The following is a 15513-nucleotide window of genomic DNA, read 5'->3' on the forward strand; positions in this document are numbered from 1 at the left end:
AAATTCTGTTTTCTCGTTACCATAATACACAACAAACTGTTATATAAACCTTTCTGGAATAAAATACCTCTATTATTTTGTCACATTTAAACCTATTCTTCTTTTTTAAATCTGTCAATTTATTTTATATATTTATATATTCCTGCATCTCATACAGTGATTTTAATCGGTCTGTATTTGCAACCAAACAGGATACATTTTGTTTATGTACACGTGGTAGCACTGCGCGCTACTGTAAATCTCCGCATGTAGCGCTAGAGTGGCGCTTTGTGATGACGACATCTGAAGTGCGACGTGCAGGCCGGGGAGAAAGCGTGGCTGAGCATTTCAAGGCTCGTTTCTCTCTCCAAAATGGTGAAATCCGGTAAACTTCGGTCCGGAACGTCCCAGAAATTAAAGCGATGGAAGAAAGGACACAGCAGCGATTCAAACCCACAGACGAGTCGATATCGACAAGCTGCAAGAAGCCGATTTTTCAGTCGGCCGACAGGTAAAAGTTAGAAAAGATGTGTTTACGCAGTTAAATGTCCAGCCTCGTGTACACGTGTGTGATGTTGGATCACATCAAACAGTCTGCTTCATGTTCACTTCTAAACACTTAACTGAGTGCATCATCTGACAAATAAGAAATGATCAGATGTAAAGTCGTTGCAATGGGAAAAGATCCATTTATAATATCAAATATGCAAATCATTGTTTCACTGAATGTGTTATAAACACTTTACATTTTTACTTCTGTATGTATAAAGTTACAGGTAATCATTAGACTAAGAACATATGTAAATAAACATGTTCTTCCATGTTTCTGTTATAGAAATATAATCTGTGTTTATTCGTACCTTACTGTTGTGTTTGTTTTTTTATTTACCTCACAGAAAAAAGTGATCTCACGGTTGATGCTTTGAAACTGCATAATGAACTACAGGCGGGTTCTCTGGAAAGAAAGAAAGATGGCTTGGAGGATGTCATGGAGGAGACAGAAGCCCTTACAGAGAGAACATCAGGCACGTTTCTGAGTGGACTTTCTGATTGCTCTAATCTGACCTTTAGAAAAGTTCAGCGATACTGGGAGTCCAACTCTGCTGCACACAAAGAGGTCAGAAATAAACAATTGTTTTATTTAGAGTTTCATCTGTTTGCAGTAATTGCCAGTTTAATGCATCAGTTTGCACATTACGTTAAAATACATGCTGTTGTTTTACAGATCTGTGCTGTACTGGCAGCTGTTACAGAAGTGATCCGCTCTCAAGGAGGAAAGGAGACAGAGACAGAATACTTTGCTGCTTTGGTGGGTTCAAACACATACACACACATCATATTCAAACAGTTTATAAAACAGATGATGTTTGCAATAAAGTGCTATAACAGCTCCACTAACACATTTTGAGTACATGTTGAACATTAAGATTTAGTAAATTGATTTTGCAAATAGTTCTTGATGCTGTCGAGTTTGTAAACTTGAAATCTTCTTGTACCAGATGACGACCCTCGAGGCAGTTGAGAGCAGCGAATCGCTGGCTGCTGTTGCTTACCTTCTCAACCTGGTTATGAAAAGGTACGTCATTCTCACATTCATATCCTCCATATAAAATGCATAATGGAACATTAAACTTAGTTTGAATTACAGCAGAGTAGAGGTGTTGTCAGAATTCCTTCATTTTTATTGGGAGTAGGATAAGAAACAGTCCAGAACAGTGATGTATGACTGATACAAACCTTCCTGAATCTGCTGAGGTTTCATGAATTCTGAACAACTAATTAAACAATGTGTAAAGATCACAATCTCGAATAATAACCATCTTCAACTGTTCCTAGCCTATACATGTACTAATATTTGTATTTATCAGAGACTTTACTGTGAAAACATTTAACATGACCCTTGACTCTGCAGGGTGCCTACACCAGTGTTGATAAAGAAATTCTCAGACACAGCAAAAGCCTTCATGGATGTCATGTCAAAGCAAGCCACTGCTGACTGTGTGTCCTGTGTTCGATGGGTATGTTCAATATTATGTTATTCTGCTTTTCCCAGCTTTCTCCTTTGTCTGAATTAGCTTTTTTCTCCCAAAACACTAGATACAGTATTTGTATATTAAAGTACAACTATGTGTACAAAATATTGTATGAATATGAAACATATAAGAAAAAGTAACGAAGGATATCTATCATTGATAAGTATGGAAAATGTTTAAAGATTGCTTTTATATTTAAATGTAATAAATTTAAGTAACATTAAAAGGTGACTGACAGATGTCTTACTAAACTGAAAATGATATTTTATATGTGTGATGTATGACCAGCGGCTTCAGGTTCATTTTCTCTTATTGATTTAGCTGGAAACAAAAATAAATGCGAAGGGACTTTTGTAAATATGCAAATACAGAGCAACCAACTGGCTTTGAATAACATTGTTTTTTGAGATGGATTTTTGTCACAACTTGCTGGAACAGAATAGGTTAGTATTTAGCTTGCTAGTAGGAGTAATGGGTTCTGCCGCAACTTCTCCAAATTACTGTTAGCTTAAACTCATTTCAGATTTATTTGTCATCACAAAGCTTTAAACTAAATCAAGGAAAAGAAACTGTGTGTATTTCCCCTGTGCGCACACACATTGAAAATGTTCTCATTTTATCTTGCATTTGGTTTTTCCTTCTAAACATATTGATGACATCATTATGACTCCTTGAAGATCTTGTCGTGCCTGTCCACTTTGCTGAGGAAGCAGGATCTCTCCGTGTGGACTTATCCCTCCACCCTGCAGGTGTATCACGGCTTACTCAGCTTCACTGTGCACTCCAAACCAAAGGTCGGTATTTCAGAGCCACAGTATTTCCACTGTATTTGTAAGTGATGTTACAGTGCTTGCCTCCACCCAAAAACAAACAAATAAATAAATGGCTAGATACAGAATTGGGGATGTGCTTCATCTCATCTTATCCCAAGTACTTTCTGAGATGCTTTTCTCTTCATTGCAGTTGTACAGACAGAGTGCTTTATTTTACTGTACTATTACTGTAGCCCTGCTATCAGCTTGAACCAGCCTGGATGTTCAACAATTGTCCGTTCTGAGAAAACTCTACACACTACTGTGTGTTAAAGTCCCAGGAGATCAGGAGTTAGAAATACTTAAACCAGTCTGTCTGGCACCAGCAATCACCACACGATCAAAAATCACTGATGTTTCACTTTTTTGATTAGATAATTGCATGAACAGGTTGTGTACATGTGCACATGTTCTCAAAAAGTCCAAGTATCATCTCACTGGTTACAAACATTCTGATGTTTTGCACCCTATCTATCACAAATGAACATTATTTCTGATTTGCTGTTGCTACAGGTGCGTAAAGCAGCTCAGCAGGGCGTATGCGCCATCTTGCGTGGCAGTGACTGCATGTTTGGAGATAATGCGCCCAGCCACCACCCTGCTGCTGTTACTACCGCCAAGTACTGCATTAAAGAGATGGAGCAGGCAGGAGGTAGGCTGCTATCTGTACATTCACTTTGAGATGATGTCCCACGCAGTGTTTTGATCTTGTTTGTCATACCGTCAGACGATAAACTTTCGGTATTATTCGAATTCACCCAGGTAGCAAGGAAGATACGACCACGCTGCATGTGCTGGGGCTTATAAAGGAGCTCATAACTACGTTTCCTCAAAGCTCAGTGAAGTCCTGTTGTGAGACTCTTCTTCGTGTGATGACAATTAGTCATGTGGTGAGAAAACATCACTATTTTCTGTAGTTTTCATGTACACAGTGACATTGTTGTACTGAATTGTTGAGGTTTATTTTTATTTTATTTTTTAACTCGTGTTTTAAGCTAGTAACGGCTGGTGCGATGCAGGCTTTTCACAAACTCTTCAGTGGAAGACCAAGCTCCTCTTCCATGTCAGCAGAGCTCAATGCCCAGATCATCACGGTAAATACAACATAAGTGCAGCATCATACACGTTCATATTCATTCAGATTTTTATTTATTTTACCTTTTTTTAAACAACTTACTCTTTGAACTTGGTTCTTCTTTCTGCTAGGCTTTGTATGACTACATCCCTAGTGAAAACGACTTGCAGCCATTGCTTGCCTGGCTTGCTGTCATGGAGAAAGCTCATGTCCATTTGTCCAGGTAGGGTTTATTAAGCATTAGGATTGTGGATTCGTCTACTGTGAGGGAAGAAATCTTAAAATTCTAAAATCTGTTGTGTTTCAGCTTACAGAGCTCTTTGAGTCTGGGGCACCTTCCTCGTCTCTTTTCTGCTTCCATGTCCTGTCTTCTGTCCCCACACACGCAGGTTGTCTCTGCTGCCACACAGATACTAAAGGTAAGTTAGAAATGGTTTAGGATGGTTCTGTGTGCTGTATGGTGCTGTAGATTTATTTATTTATTTATTGGTGATCAGTAAGGTTGCATTCTGCCTTAGTTATAATCTGGTAATATGAATTAGCATATAAGATGTACCACAAGATGTTTTTTTTTTTATTATTATTTATTTGTTTATTTATTTGTTTATTTATTTAAATAAAATGGGAAATATTTTATTGGTCTTGTTATTAAGCTTGAAATTGGGACCCACTCGTCAAACAGACAAAGTAGTTGTGTGAGTTTCTTAAAGTTTACAGAAGTAATAAATTGTCTGCATTGACAGTTTCTCAGTGAGGAGAGGGGCACATTGTTAATTTTGTGGTGAAGAAATTATGAAATTCTTTAATTTTCTTAGAATTATATTCATTACCAATCTTTCACTAGTGTTTTTGAGATGCAGATAAAATGTTAACATATTTTTGTGTTTGCTTTGCACTGTCCTTTTCACTTAAATGCCAGATTCTGAAAAAAGATTCTCTGTCCTATTGATGCAAACAAAATAATCCAGATAGAAAAAATCTAGTCAGATTGTTTAGCCAGTGGATAGTGCAGTGTAGTTACAGCAGTGATGTCACGCCACTGTGAAATGCATTAAGTTTTTTGACGAACTCAAATTACCAATTAAATACTAAAAAAAATAAAAACATTTATCGTAATATTCCAGGGACAATATCGGCTTGTCTACTGTCCGAATTGGCCGTTTGTACAGCTTCTGTGTTTAACCTGATAATTCTCTTCCTAGACCCTGATTAATGAGTGTCTGGCACCGCATATGGCAGAGATCGGGCCTGTTCTGCCCAGTGTTTCTGTTGGTAATGGGCTTTACATCTGTAAAATGTTCCGGTGAGTGGATTTGTTCAAAATGTATTTCTATATCTCTTCTCAAAACTCTCCCTAAATATCATCTATTCTGTGCAGATTGTCCAAAAAAACACTTTTCTTATCCTTTCTCTGTCTTAAGAGGGTCAAGTTTTCCTCACGTTCCCTCTCTTTTGTGGTGTTGTAATGTGTTGCAGTATTGTAGAGGAAGGCTTGTCCTATCGCTTCCATGCGTCATGGCCTTTTGTGCTGCAGATCCTAGGCTGCTTCTACAGAGCTGCAGGGAAACAAGCTCATCCTGTTATGATGAAGGTGAGAGCTCTGACTTTGTCTTCAGTGCTGTGTGGATATAAATGTTCTAGGCATTGGGTATTAATTCATTGGGGCAGTGGTGGCCCAGTGGTGAAGGCTCTGGGTTGCTGGTCAGGGGTTCAGACCCCATCACTGCCAAGTTTTAGCTGTTGGGCTCTTGAGCATGGACCTGAGAGAGTTAAGGGCCCTGCTTCCTTTGTCACGTATACATTATTACGTGACAAAGAAAGTCTGGTTTTACTGATGGTTTGCAGTGGAGTGGAGCCAAGTCTCTAGTTAATCAGTGATTTTAATAGGATCTGTTTACCTGGTTCCCTGATAAAGGTATAATGATGTCAACCCCATTTGCACTGATTTTGTTTGTATTTGTGTGGTATTGCTTTGCAGAGTCTACAGTCTTTGAGCGACCTGCGTGCCACGCCAAAGTTTCCGTACTGTGGCGAGTTGGATTTAGCTGTAGGGGGCGCAGTGGAGAGCATGGGCCCACAGGTGGTCCTTGACGCGATCCCACTCCTCATCACTGGGAACGAGTGAGTCACTATAGATCAGCATCACACAAGCTCATGGTGTACAGTTCAGCTTTAGATGTCTGAGTGGATAGGGAAAAAGTACATCCTCTAGGTTTGTATCACTATTGCTGTTAGAAATCAGGCTTATTAAACCCCAACAAATTCGTTTTTAAAAGTTACACAGGAAACCTTCATTCCTGTTGGATGTTAGAAAAGAATTATTTAATTATTAATAATAATTATTAATAATAATCATCATAATGCACCTCAAAAAAATTGAAAGAACGATTAAATTAGAATTACTAACAAATTATAATCTGCTGGATGTGTGTATTGTAAGCCTTAACTTACTTGTTACTGCTATATTTACTGTATTATTACATACCCAAAACCCAGTTAATCTGTTTAAATTTTGTGTTATACTAGTTTCCTGCTTTAAGGGCGTATGCAGTAGGGAAGTGTGGCGTTCTGATTGGTCTGAGTGTTGTTTATATTTCACTTTTCTCTCAGCGATGACTTGGAGTTCCCACGCAGCTGGCTTATCCCAGTCATCAGAGACAATGTAAAGAACACCCAGTTGGCATATTTCACCTCTTACTTCCTTCCCCTGGCATCTACACTAAAACATAGAGGTTAGTATTTAAGAGTGCGTACACACTTGTTTAAACAAAAAACTCTGCTCCATTATGTTGCACTTTTAAAAGCATCATTTGTAACTCATGTAAAGTTTATCAGTTCAAGTGGAATGTTTTCCAGCTCTGATGTTTTTTCGTTTTCAGCTGAAGAATTGGAGAAAACCGGACAGAAGCTAGTGGCAAAAGTATATCACACGTTACAGCTACAGGTAACATTCAGTCCATGCACATGGTTAAAAATCAGATGCTTTTGAAGATGTGACTTGGATTTTTTTTTATTTTTTACTCAAACTTATCTTCTAAGTTTATATTGTTTGTTGTCCAACTCAGATCTGGACTATGCTTCCTGGGTTCTGCACTAAGCCCACTGATGCGGTCGACTCGTTTAAAGGCATTGCCCGCTCGCTTGGCATGGCCATCACCGAGCGCCCTGATCTCCGCATGTGCATCTACCAAGCCCTGCGCACACTCATCAACAAGAGCTGTGATACAGGTTAGCACCCATGTGGCTGTGTGTGGCTATTCAGCATTGTGCATCCGTGCATGCGCGAGTGTGTGTATCTGTATAGTGAGTTTCCCTAATGCAGTCCTTTAATGTTATTATGCCATACCATGCACTTTCTAGCAATTACGTCTTTAGAACACAGTAAAAACATGAAACTGTCTAATACAATATTAATAAAACATAGCATGAGAGAGAAACAATCATTTCTGCTAATGTTGTATCAGTAATGAGATGTTCCTGAAACTCTGGGTGTCCATAAGTAACATCCAGATTGGCCACTCGAGCCGCACTCCCTAATGTGGGCTTGCTGTTCAGCATCACCAAAAGATTACATTACTGTATGATTATACTGATAGAACAGGAGTCCTAAGTGAATGTTTATACCTCTTGCATACTGTCTCTGGTAATGACATGCTTGAACATGTCCAGTTAGCTACTGTGGCTGAATATTGGGCTTTGTGTGTACTCCTCTATACCTTTACATTCTACAGAGTAATAATGAGTTTTGTTTGTCCTTTGCTGCAGAGGAGGAGAAGGCAGAAGTAGGCCGCTTCGCTAAAAACTTCTTGCCCATTCTGTTCAACGTGCACACACAGCCGCTAGCACCTGGAGAAAGCGACCCGTCCAGGCTGGCTGTTCTCGACACTATCAGAGCTTACTTGACGGTCACTGATCCCAAGGTAGCTCACTTTTCTAACCATTTACTTACAGCAGATCTTCTAATGAAAGACAGGGAATCTAATTGTCAAGCTGGTTTAATAAATCTATTTTTAACTATCTTTTTTTTTTTAGATGGTAGGCTCATTTCTGCCAAAAGCCTTGGAGCGGCTCAGCAGCCCAGACAGCTCAGAGTTTACACGGTAAATAATCCATAAACTTTACATTCCACACACACTGCGTCACAATTCCTCCATCCAAACACTGCTTTAGCGCCAGACCGGATTTTATCGTGTCCTCAAAGAATTATAGACTGAAAGACCAAATCGTTTTCTTATCTTAATCTCATGAACACGTTGCACGTTTCCACTCAAAATAAAGGCAACATTTAAAGATCTTTTACTCTGTTGAAGGCATTGCATCAAAGCCTTTGGTTCTAAAAGAAATGTATAGAAGAGGCAGTACAAGAGCATATGGGAATGAAATGAAAATTTTATATTTTAGAATTGAGAATCAAATCTATTAATTAACCACCTTTCTGTTAGCAGCTGTTGTATCTAAACATCGTTCAATGTTGTGTCTGATTGCTATCCATTTATCCCCAGACTTACTGTGATGGATTTAGTGGTAGTAATGTCTGCCTTCGTGGACGAGGAGGCTATGACGCATACATACGAACAAATCAGACCCTACTTGGAGGTATGATTCACAGACATTCGGTTTCAAACCATGTGTAAATTTCACTGCCACTAATGATTTTGTTTGCGTCTGTGGCTGCTTAGAGTAAAGATTCTGGTATTCAAAAGAAAGCATACCGAGTGTTGGAGGAGATGTGTGGGGGGGAGAGAGAGCCATGCAAGCGCTTTGTCTTGGCCAACCTGGAGCAGCTCAAGCTGGTCCTTCTTGACAGTCTGAAGAGTGTATCTTCACCTGCCAAACGAGTAAGAGCTCTGCAGAGACCTCACTGCCTGAACGTTTAGCGGGACAGTGCTGAAGCATACACACACACACACACACTTATTACATATTACTCTGACTTTTTTTATTTCCGTGTTGACCCACAGCCCAGACTGAAGTGCCTCATGCACATTGTGAAGCAGCTGAATGAAGAACACAAAGACTTTATCACTGCACTTCTCCCTGAGGTTTCATACACACACTGCAGTTTTATTTCCTCATCTAGTCTAGTTCTGTTTCTTTCAGGATGCTCACAATACCATTAATGTCTTGTATCAGGTTATAATTTGCACGAAGGAAGTCTCTGTCGGAGCACGCAAAAACGCCTACTCCCTCTTGGTGGAGATCGGCAATGCCTTTATCCGCTTCTGTGGAAATACCAAAGGTAAGGCTGCTTGAGCTGAAAGTTCTTTTTTTTTTTTTCATGTTTTTTTTTCAGAAGAGCAATTTAAACTGTTAAAAGATAAAAGTATCCATCATTGAATAGTGTTTGGTCAGAAGTGATAGATCATCTATCCATCTATGTATTTGTCGTACATCCAAAATTGGTGAGGAACTTACTGGATACTTGGGTTAGTTTTGATCTAAAAAACTGAAACCCTGTATATTTCAGATGCATTAAATGAGTACTTGAGCCATGTGTACATCGGTCTCACGGGATCAGTCACGATGATTACCTGCACTGTACTGGCCCTCACCAGACTTATATTTCAGTACAAAGGTAACATCATTGTGATTTGATTATAATATATAAATATGTCTATAGAGCATATATTTAACACGACTGTGTAGAGGGTCGGTTATAACCACAATTTTTTTTTAGACTCTCTAGACGTATCACCACTGGAACAACTCCTGCACAACGTCTGCTTGCTGCTCACCTGCAGGACACGGGAGATTGTCAAGGCCTCTCTAGCCTTCATTAAAGTCATCCTCTTCATCCTGGATGTAAAAGTTCTAGCCAGTCATGTGACTGTTATTGTAAGTATAAATGCCAAACGCTGTAAGGAATCTATATCTATATCAGTCTATATCACTGTATGGAGTCTATACTCTCTTCTGTCCAAATACTAGTTTAACTCTAAAGGGCTTTTCACACTTGAAATAGTTACCCCTGGGTGATTTGTAAACTTCAGGTAAACTGAATCCTGGATTATATTATTTCATGTTTCACTCTGATTAAACAGTTCTGGATTTAACAAAAAAATCCTAAATACTCTTAATCTTCTGGGGTAATCTTCTTATTTGACATTCGGCAGATGCCCTTATCTTATATTACTACTTTTTTTCTTATTATATAAAACGATTGAGGGTTAAGGGCCTTGGTCAGGGGCCCAGCAGTGGCAACTTGGTGGACCTGGGATTCAAACTGACAACCAACTCCTAACACTAGTGTACCACATCTCAGTTTGCATATTTGTGGTGTTAAATATACATGATAAAGTACAACATGCCACTGCTTTAAATAACAGCTTGTCATACTCAGTGAGCCAAAAAAGGACAACTGTTCGGTGCCTGAGCAGCTGATGTCATCTTTCAAAGCATGAAATCATTTTATGTTTGTGGCATGGTTTATCAGGAGCTCTCTGATATCCAGCTTCAGCTAATTTTTCAGTGTTACATACTTCCCCTTCGCTAAGGTGTGCACTTCTGTGATGTTCAGTGTTCTGTCGCATGACGTTAGTGTTGCTATATCTGTTTTTTTATGATGTGTGATATGAGCACTGCTGCCCCTGCTTCAGAGGACAGTTGTGTAACCCCACGTAAAAAGTAGTGCTAAACTCCCTTCTAAATTACAAGTGTGAAACGTTCCTTTAACCCGGGTTTAACACGGGATTTAGAACCACCATATCGGGATTAAAAGTGCAGCGTGAAAAGCGATTAATATACCTGAGTCAAGTAACCTCATTTTGTACATCCATGTTTGATCTTCCCTCAGATGGAGGGCATCAGCGGTATGAAAGACGATATGAGGAGACACTGCAGGACAAACCTGAAAAACGTGTTCACTAAATTAATCCGCAAGTTTGGGTAGGTTTGTCTACAGTCTGTTCACAGCACTCTTACAAATCATTTTCTGCTGTATATGTATCTAACACAACAGAACTAATCTGTCCACGCTTTCCTCTGTGTGCTCAGCTTCGAGCTGGTTAAGAGCATGCTGCCTGTGGAGTTTCACAAAGTGCTGGCAAACATCCGTAAAGTGGAGGCCCGAAACAAGAGACGCAAACTGCTGGACAAGACTGAGGAAGATGGTTCAGACAGCGAGGAAAACAATCCTAAAACTAAGACCGACAGGTGCTCAATCTGTTCACTACATGTCGCTTGTTTAGATGCGAAAATGCGTAATGATGGTCTGCTCACATCATAAAAATTAAAAAGTTCTGACACCAAACACATTTTTAGAGTTTAGGGGCTAGATTAAAGAGAGAGTGAAATAGTTTGGGTTAAAATAAAGAGACGAGAGGCATCTCATCCTTTGTGTGAACCTTTACTGAACAAATTTGCATAAGAGACAAAAAAAGCTGTGCAAGTTTTCAGGCAGAAAAAAAACGAATAAAATTTTAGCGCGCGAGTCCCCTCAATCCCAGCATTCACTGCCGACATCTCTCGCGCTGATGCTCATGGGAAATGTAGTTGTTTAAACAAATGTTGAGGTAAACAACAAATGATCATAAACATAAAGCAACACTAAATTGTACTTTGCATTTAGCATTGTTTAAGATCGATACAAGTACAAATAATAAATTGCAACAGAGAGGAAATGATTAAACTAACATCCTTTTCCACTGTCCTCAAAGTATTGAGGACATCCTGGCAGACACAGACTCCGACTCAGAGGATGAGAAGCCTAAAAAAGGCCAGAAGAAGCCTGTTAAACAAAAAGCGCAGGCCTGGCTGAAAGAAGGAGTGTCTGATGAACCACTCAACTTCCTTGATCCCAAAGCAGCACAAAGAGTTCTTTGTAAGATATATATATATTTTTTTAAATATATCTTTCAATAGAAGAAGAAGAAAATTTTAATGCAATAGTAATTTGTTTTAAGTTTAATTTGATTAGATTTTGACCGTGTAGTTGTATAAATTTTAACTCTCTTTTTTGCATAGCCACCAACCCTGACTTGAAGAAGACGCTTAAGGTCGATCACGGCTTCAAGGTGACCGCAGACGGGAGATTGATCATTAAAGACGACGAGGAAGATGATGGATCTAAAGGCAAGACATGCAGTTTGAGCTGTTTTTAGGACTTAATCAAGACTTGGCTTTAATATGTTGTGTGTGTTAGGATGGAGCAAAATCCTAAACCGTCTCAGGGAAGAGCACAGCTTCAAAACCATGAGCCTCGCAGCAGCTGCTGCTGTGATTAAAACCTGGCTTATGCTAATCTCAAGGCTTAACAATATATTCATACCCAACATCCTTGATATTTCCCATTAGTGCTGTAGATCGATTAAAAAAAAAGTTATAACCTTTTAAAGTGTAAAGGTTTTGTGATTAGCAACAACTACAGTATAATTTAGCCGAAGTGTTGGTTGCTCTCTTACTTACAGGTTTCATTATTTACCCGCAAAAAAACAATCCTGTAATATAGGTTGTTGAGGCATCGTAGATATCTTACACCCGGCTGTTTAGCTTTGAGATATCTGTGACATGTCAAAGAATAATAAGAACTTCCTTGGTAATTAATTTTGGCTTTGCAAGCTGTGCAGATTACTTTAGACTCTACAAAGATCAAACGAGTGATTGTTTTACTGTGAAAGCCTTCATGTGAAAACTCCTACACAGTTCTTATCCATCTTTAGTCAGGATAGTTTGGTCTAGCGGCGCACACCATGTCCCAAATCAAAGGTCAGGCATCACAGGAAGTAACCAAAATGTGCATTTATTTTGATAGCACTGTTTTCAATATATCTTAAGCTTGCTGTACTGGTTGTTAGAGCTTTAAATATATTACATCTAGATTCCTCTAAAGCTATTTAATGTCTGTCTGTTGTTAAAAGTGCCGAACAGTGCACTGAACTGAACTGCTGTGCTCTTCAATGTCTTCAGATAATAAGGAAATCGACGACATCCTGAAAGAAGCTGGAGTGAAAACGGTGAGTAGTTAGTGATCTTTTAACTCAGTGTTGCATATGTCCAAGTAAACGAACATTCAACAATTTTGGACTCTCTTGGATTCTTATAAGCAGAAAAAGAGCCAGAAGAGAAAAATTGAGAATGATCTGGATGACGACATGGAGATTGAGCCACAAATGAAATACAAAGGTATGTCTCAGAAGTTTATTTCTCTGCATTTCATCAGCTTTGTTTCAAATTAAAGTTTTTTTTTTTATTATTCTTATTTGAACTCAGCTGGTGGCAGTGGCATTCACAGACCTCTGGGAGGAAGAGAGGAGTCAGGAGCTGATTACAAAGCAAAGGTAAAGTTGGATCTAATAGCCCAATAATTGTACCAATTCTCATGATATATAGACAGTATGGATAACTCTTCAGGTACAGTGGGCTTTGTGGTTAACATGTTCATGTTAACATAAAAGGTTGTCTTAGCTGTAAGAGAGTAAAGAAGTGCTGAGGGGATGTATATTTTGTTCATTTGACCATTTTGCTGTCTATCTCACCAGTAAAATCAGAATTTGAATTAACTACCCTCTGTTTCACCTTGGGCTAAATCACATCACCCCATCACTGATTATTTTCCTCTTGCAGCACAACCCATTGTGTTTTATTTCTTTAAGTTTCATCATAATCACAGTGTAGCAACAATAATCGTGTTGTCAATGCAGAAAGGAAAAGGTGACATTAAGAAGAAGGGGAAACACGACCCATACGCCTACATCCCTCTTAAGAAGGCCCAGCTCAACCGCAGGTAATAACGCTGTGACGTTTCTGAACATGTATTACCAATATTTTGTCATGCACTCAGTCTGAGCCAGCGATCTTGTGTTCACAGGAAAAAGGCCAAACTGCAGGGCCAGTTTAAGGGGATGGTCAGAGGAGCGAAGAAGGGAGCGCTGTCTGGAAAGAGAATGCAGAAAAATAAGAGGAGAGCCTGAGACATAAATGTCTAAACAGGCAATATATTTTAAAATCTGAATGGACATTTTTGTTTACGGACTACCTGAAAGACGTTCTAGCTCGGATCGGATCACCTCAACATGCAGCATCATGCTTTGTGGCTTAGAAATGTGAGGAAAGTTGCACAGATGTCCTACTAGTGCAACTAAAGAAGCAATGATGTTCTTCTCATCAGTGTGTGTGCTCCTTTCCAACAAAGTGTTTGTTTTGAATGTGGAGAAGGCTGGATTACACAAGATGCTATTGTGAGATAGATGTATTTATGTGTTGGAAAGTAAACATGGCTAAAACTGGGAAAGAAGTAACTTGTTTCATTGCTCAGGAAAAGTTACATGTTTAGTCCACACACACACACAAACTTACACAATAAGTATGTTCTTAAAAAAAAAGACAAAAAAGCTGGATTTTGAACACCACATTGTGGTTAATAGGAAATACTGTGTGTCTATGTATGTATGTATGTGTGTGTGTATAATGCTATACATTTATAACTATTTAGCCTACATAGTGAGAAACACGTTGACAAACCTGATTGATTTAACATAAATAATTGAACGGTTTTACAGTAAGAGTATAAACTTTAGTGTTTATTATTTTTAGCGCGTAATTTTCTGTCCAGCAGGGGTCAGTGTTTCAGGTCATACCTCTGTCCCAGAACTCTGTCTCTGACAGTACAGATCGACAGTGTTTTTAACTGTACACACTAAAAGATTAAAATAATAAAAATAAAAAGCCCTAAAGATTATTTAAAAGCATTTTCCCTGCAAAACAAATATCTGCAGTTTAGAATGTTTGGTGAAGCTTACCTTGGAGAACCTAACTTTCTGTAAATTCCTGTCTAATCAGATTGGAAACAGTTCTTGGACCTTTTGTCCATGCAGAACCAAGCATTTGTATACAAGGGCCACAGTGTTCAGTTAGAGTGCAGGTGGAAATATTAAGACTAAGAAGTTTTAGTGAATTGAAGATATTAAAGCAAGATATTAACTTTGTGGCATAGGTGACAGGGTTTTGAGCTAAAATATCCTAGTACACTGTATCATTATAATTGTGTGTCCGTTATATCTGTAAACTATTGCAAATTCATTGCAAAAATCATTCGGTGGGTCAGCAAGATTTTAAGGAGATTCACATGTTTGCATCATGTTTGATGGTTGGGTCCATCATGATGCACATGTTTGCATCATGACATATAGGAGAATTATCAGAAGCAGTGAGGTCAATATTTGTTTGTTCTTGGCCAGTATTAAGAGCTCTGATATTATCACATAAATAATTAAAAATCCTTATTGGCTCCTTATTAGTTATTCACAAATTGACCTACACTGGAGACAGATGTTCTTGTCAATGAGGCCATTGCTAAGCTTATGGAGCTGTAAAACATTTTAAATGACTTTAGCTGTTCTTTCATAGCATTTAACTTGTTTCCCCATGATGCCCTGATATACCCTGATAGTGATAATTTACAAGCAAAGTATCTGCAACATATAACTTTGGTTGACAATGGTATTTAAACTGAAACTGAAAAGTATAACTTATTACAATTAAATGAAAGGGAAAAAATATCACTTCATATAACGCTAATAGGTATTTAGGTTATGAACCATAATGAATAGTCTTGCTGGTACCACGAAGTCAGAGTAGATCCAATCCAAACACAGAAAATACTATTTAAATACAAAAT

At 38.6% G+C, this 15513-nt stretch overlaps 1 protein-coding gene across 1 annotated transcript; it reads left to right on the forward strand.

Annotated features, from left to right (window-relative positions):
• The first annotated feature begins 262 nt into the window (after nucleotides 1-262).
• On the forward strand, nucleotides 263-14130 carry rrp12 (ribosomal RNA processing 12 homolog). The gene is made up of 34 exons (XM_060872467.1): nucleotides 263-490; nucleotides 876-1096; nucleotides 1205-1288; nucleotides 1479-1555; nucleotides 1892-1997; nucleotides 2690-2806; nucleotides 3338-3476; nucleotides 3587-3714; nucleotides 3820-3918; nucleotides 4031-4122; nucleotides 4207-4318; nucleotides 5102-5202; nucleotides 5376-5490; nucleotides 5878-6020; nucleotides 6510-6631; nucleotides 6779-6843; nucleotides 6965-7127; nucleotides 7665-7819; nucleotides 7932-7999; nucleotides 8402-8495; nucleotides 8579-8737; nucleotides 8861-8941; nucleotides 9033-9138; nucleotides 9367-9474; nucleotides 9577-9734; nucleotides 10693-10784; nucleotides 10893-11051; nucleotides 11555-11718; nucleotides 11862-11969; nucleotides 12804-12850; nucleotides 12944-13019; nucleotides 13107-13174; nucleotides 13538-13620; nucleotides 13705-14130. Exons 1-34 carry the CDS (start codon nucleotides 352-354, stop codon nucleotides 13805-13807), a joined length of 3852 nt encoding a protein of 1283 aa, XP_060728450.1. The 5' UTR covers nucleotides 263-351; the 3' UTR covers nucleotides 13808-14130.
• Nucleotides 14131-15513: the final 1383 nt, after the last annotated feature.

Source organism: Tachysurus vachellii, chromosome 6 (genome assembly GCF_030014155.1).
Source record: "Tachysurus vachellii isolate PV-2020 chromosome 6, HZAU_Pvac_v1, whole genome shotgun sequence".
In the NCBI taxonomy this organism is placed as follows: domain Eukaryota; kingdom Metazoa; phylum Chordata; class Actinopteri; order Siluriformes; family Bagridae; genus Tachysurus; species Tachysurus vachellii.

Excerpts from the sequence above, each read along its gene's own strand:
- rrp12 (XM_060872467.1), top strand. The coding sequence starts at position 352 with ATGGTGAAATCCGGTAAACTTCGGTCCGGAACGTCCCAGAAATTAAAG. Across the intron at positions 5,491-5,877 it reads CTCATCCTGTTATGATGAAG|AGTCTACAGTCTTTGAGCGA; the intron begins GTGAGAGCTCTG and ends ATTGCTTTGCAG. Across the intron at positions 9,475-9,576 it reads ACTTATATTTCAGTACAAAG|ACTCTCTAGACGTATCACCA; the intron begins GTAACATCATTG and ends ATTTTTTTTTAG.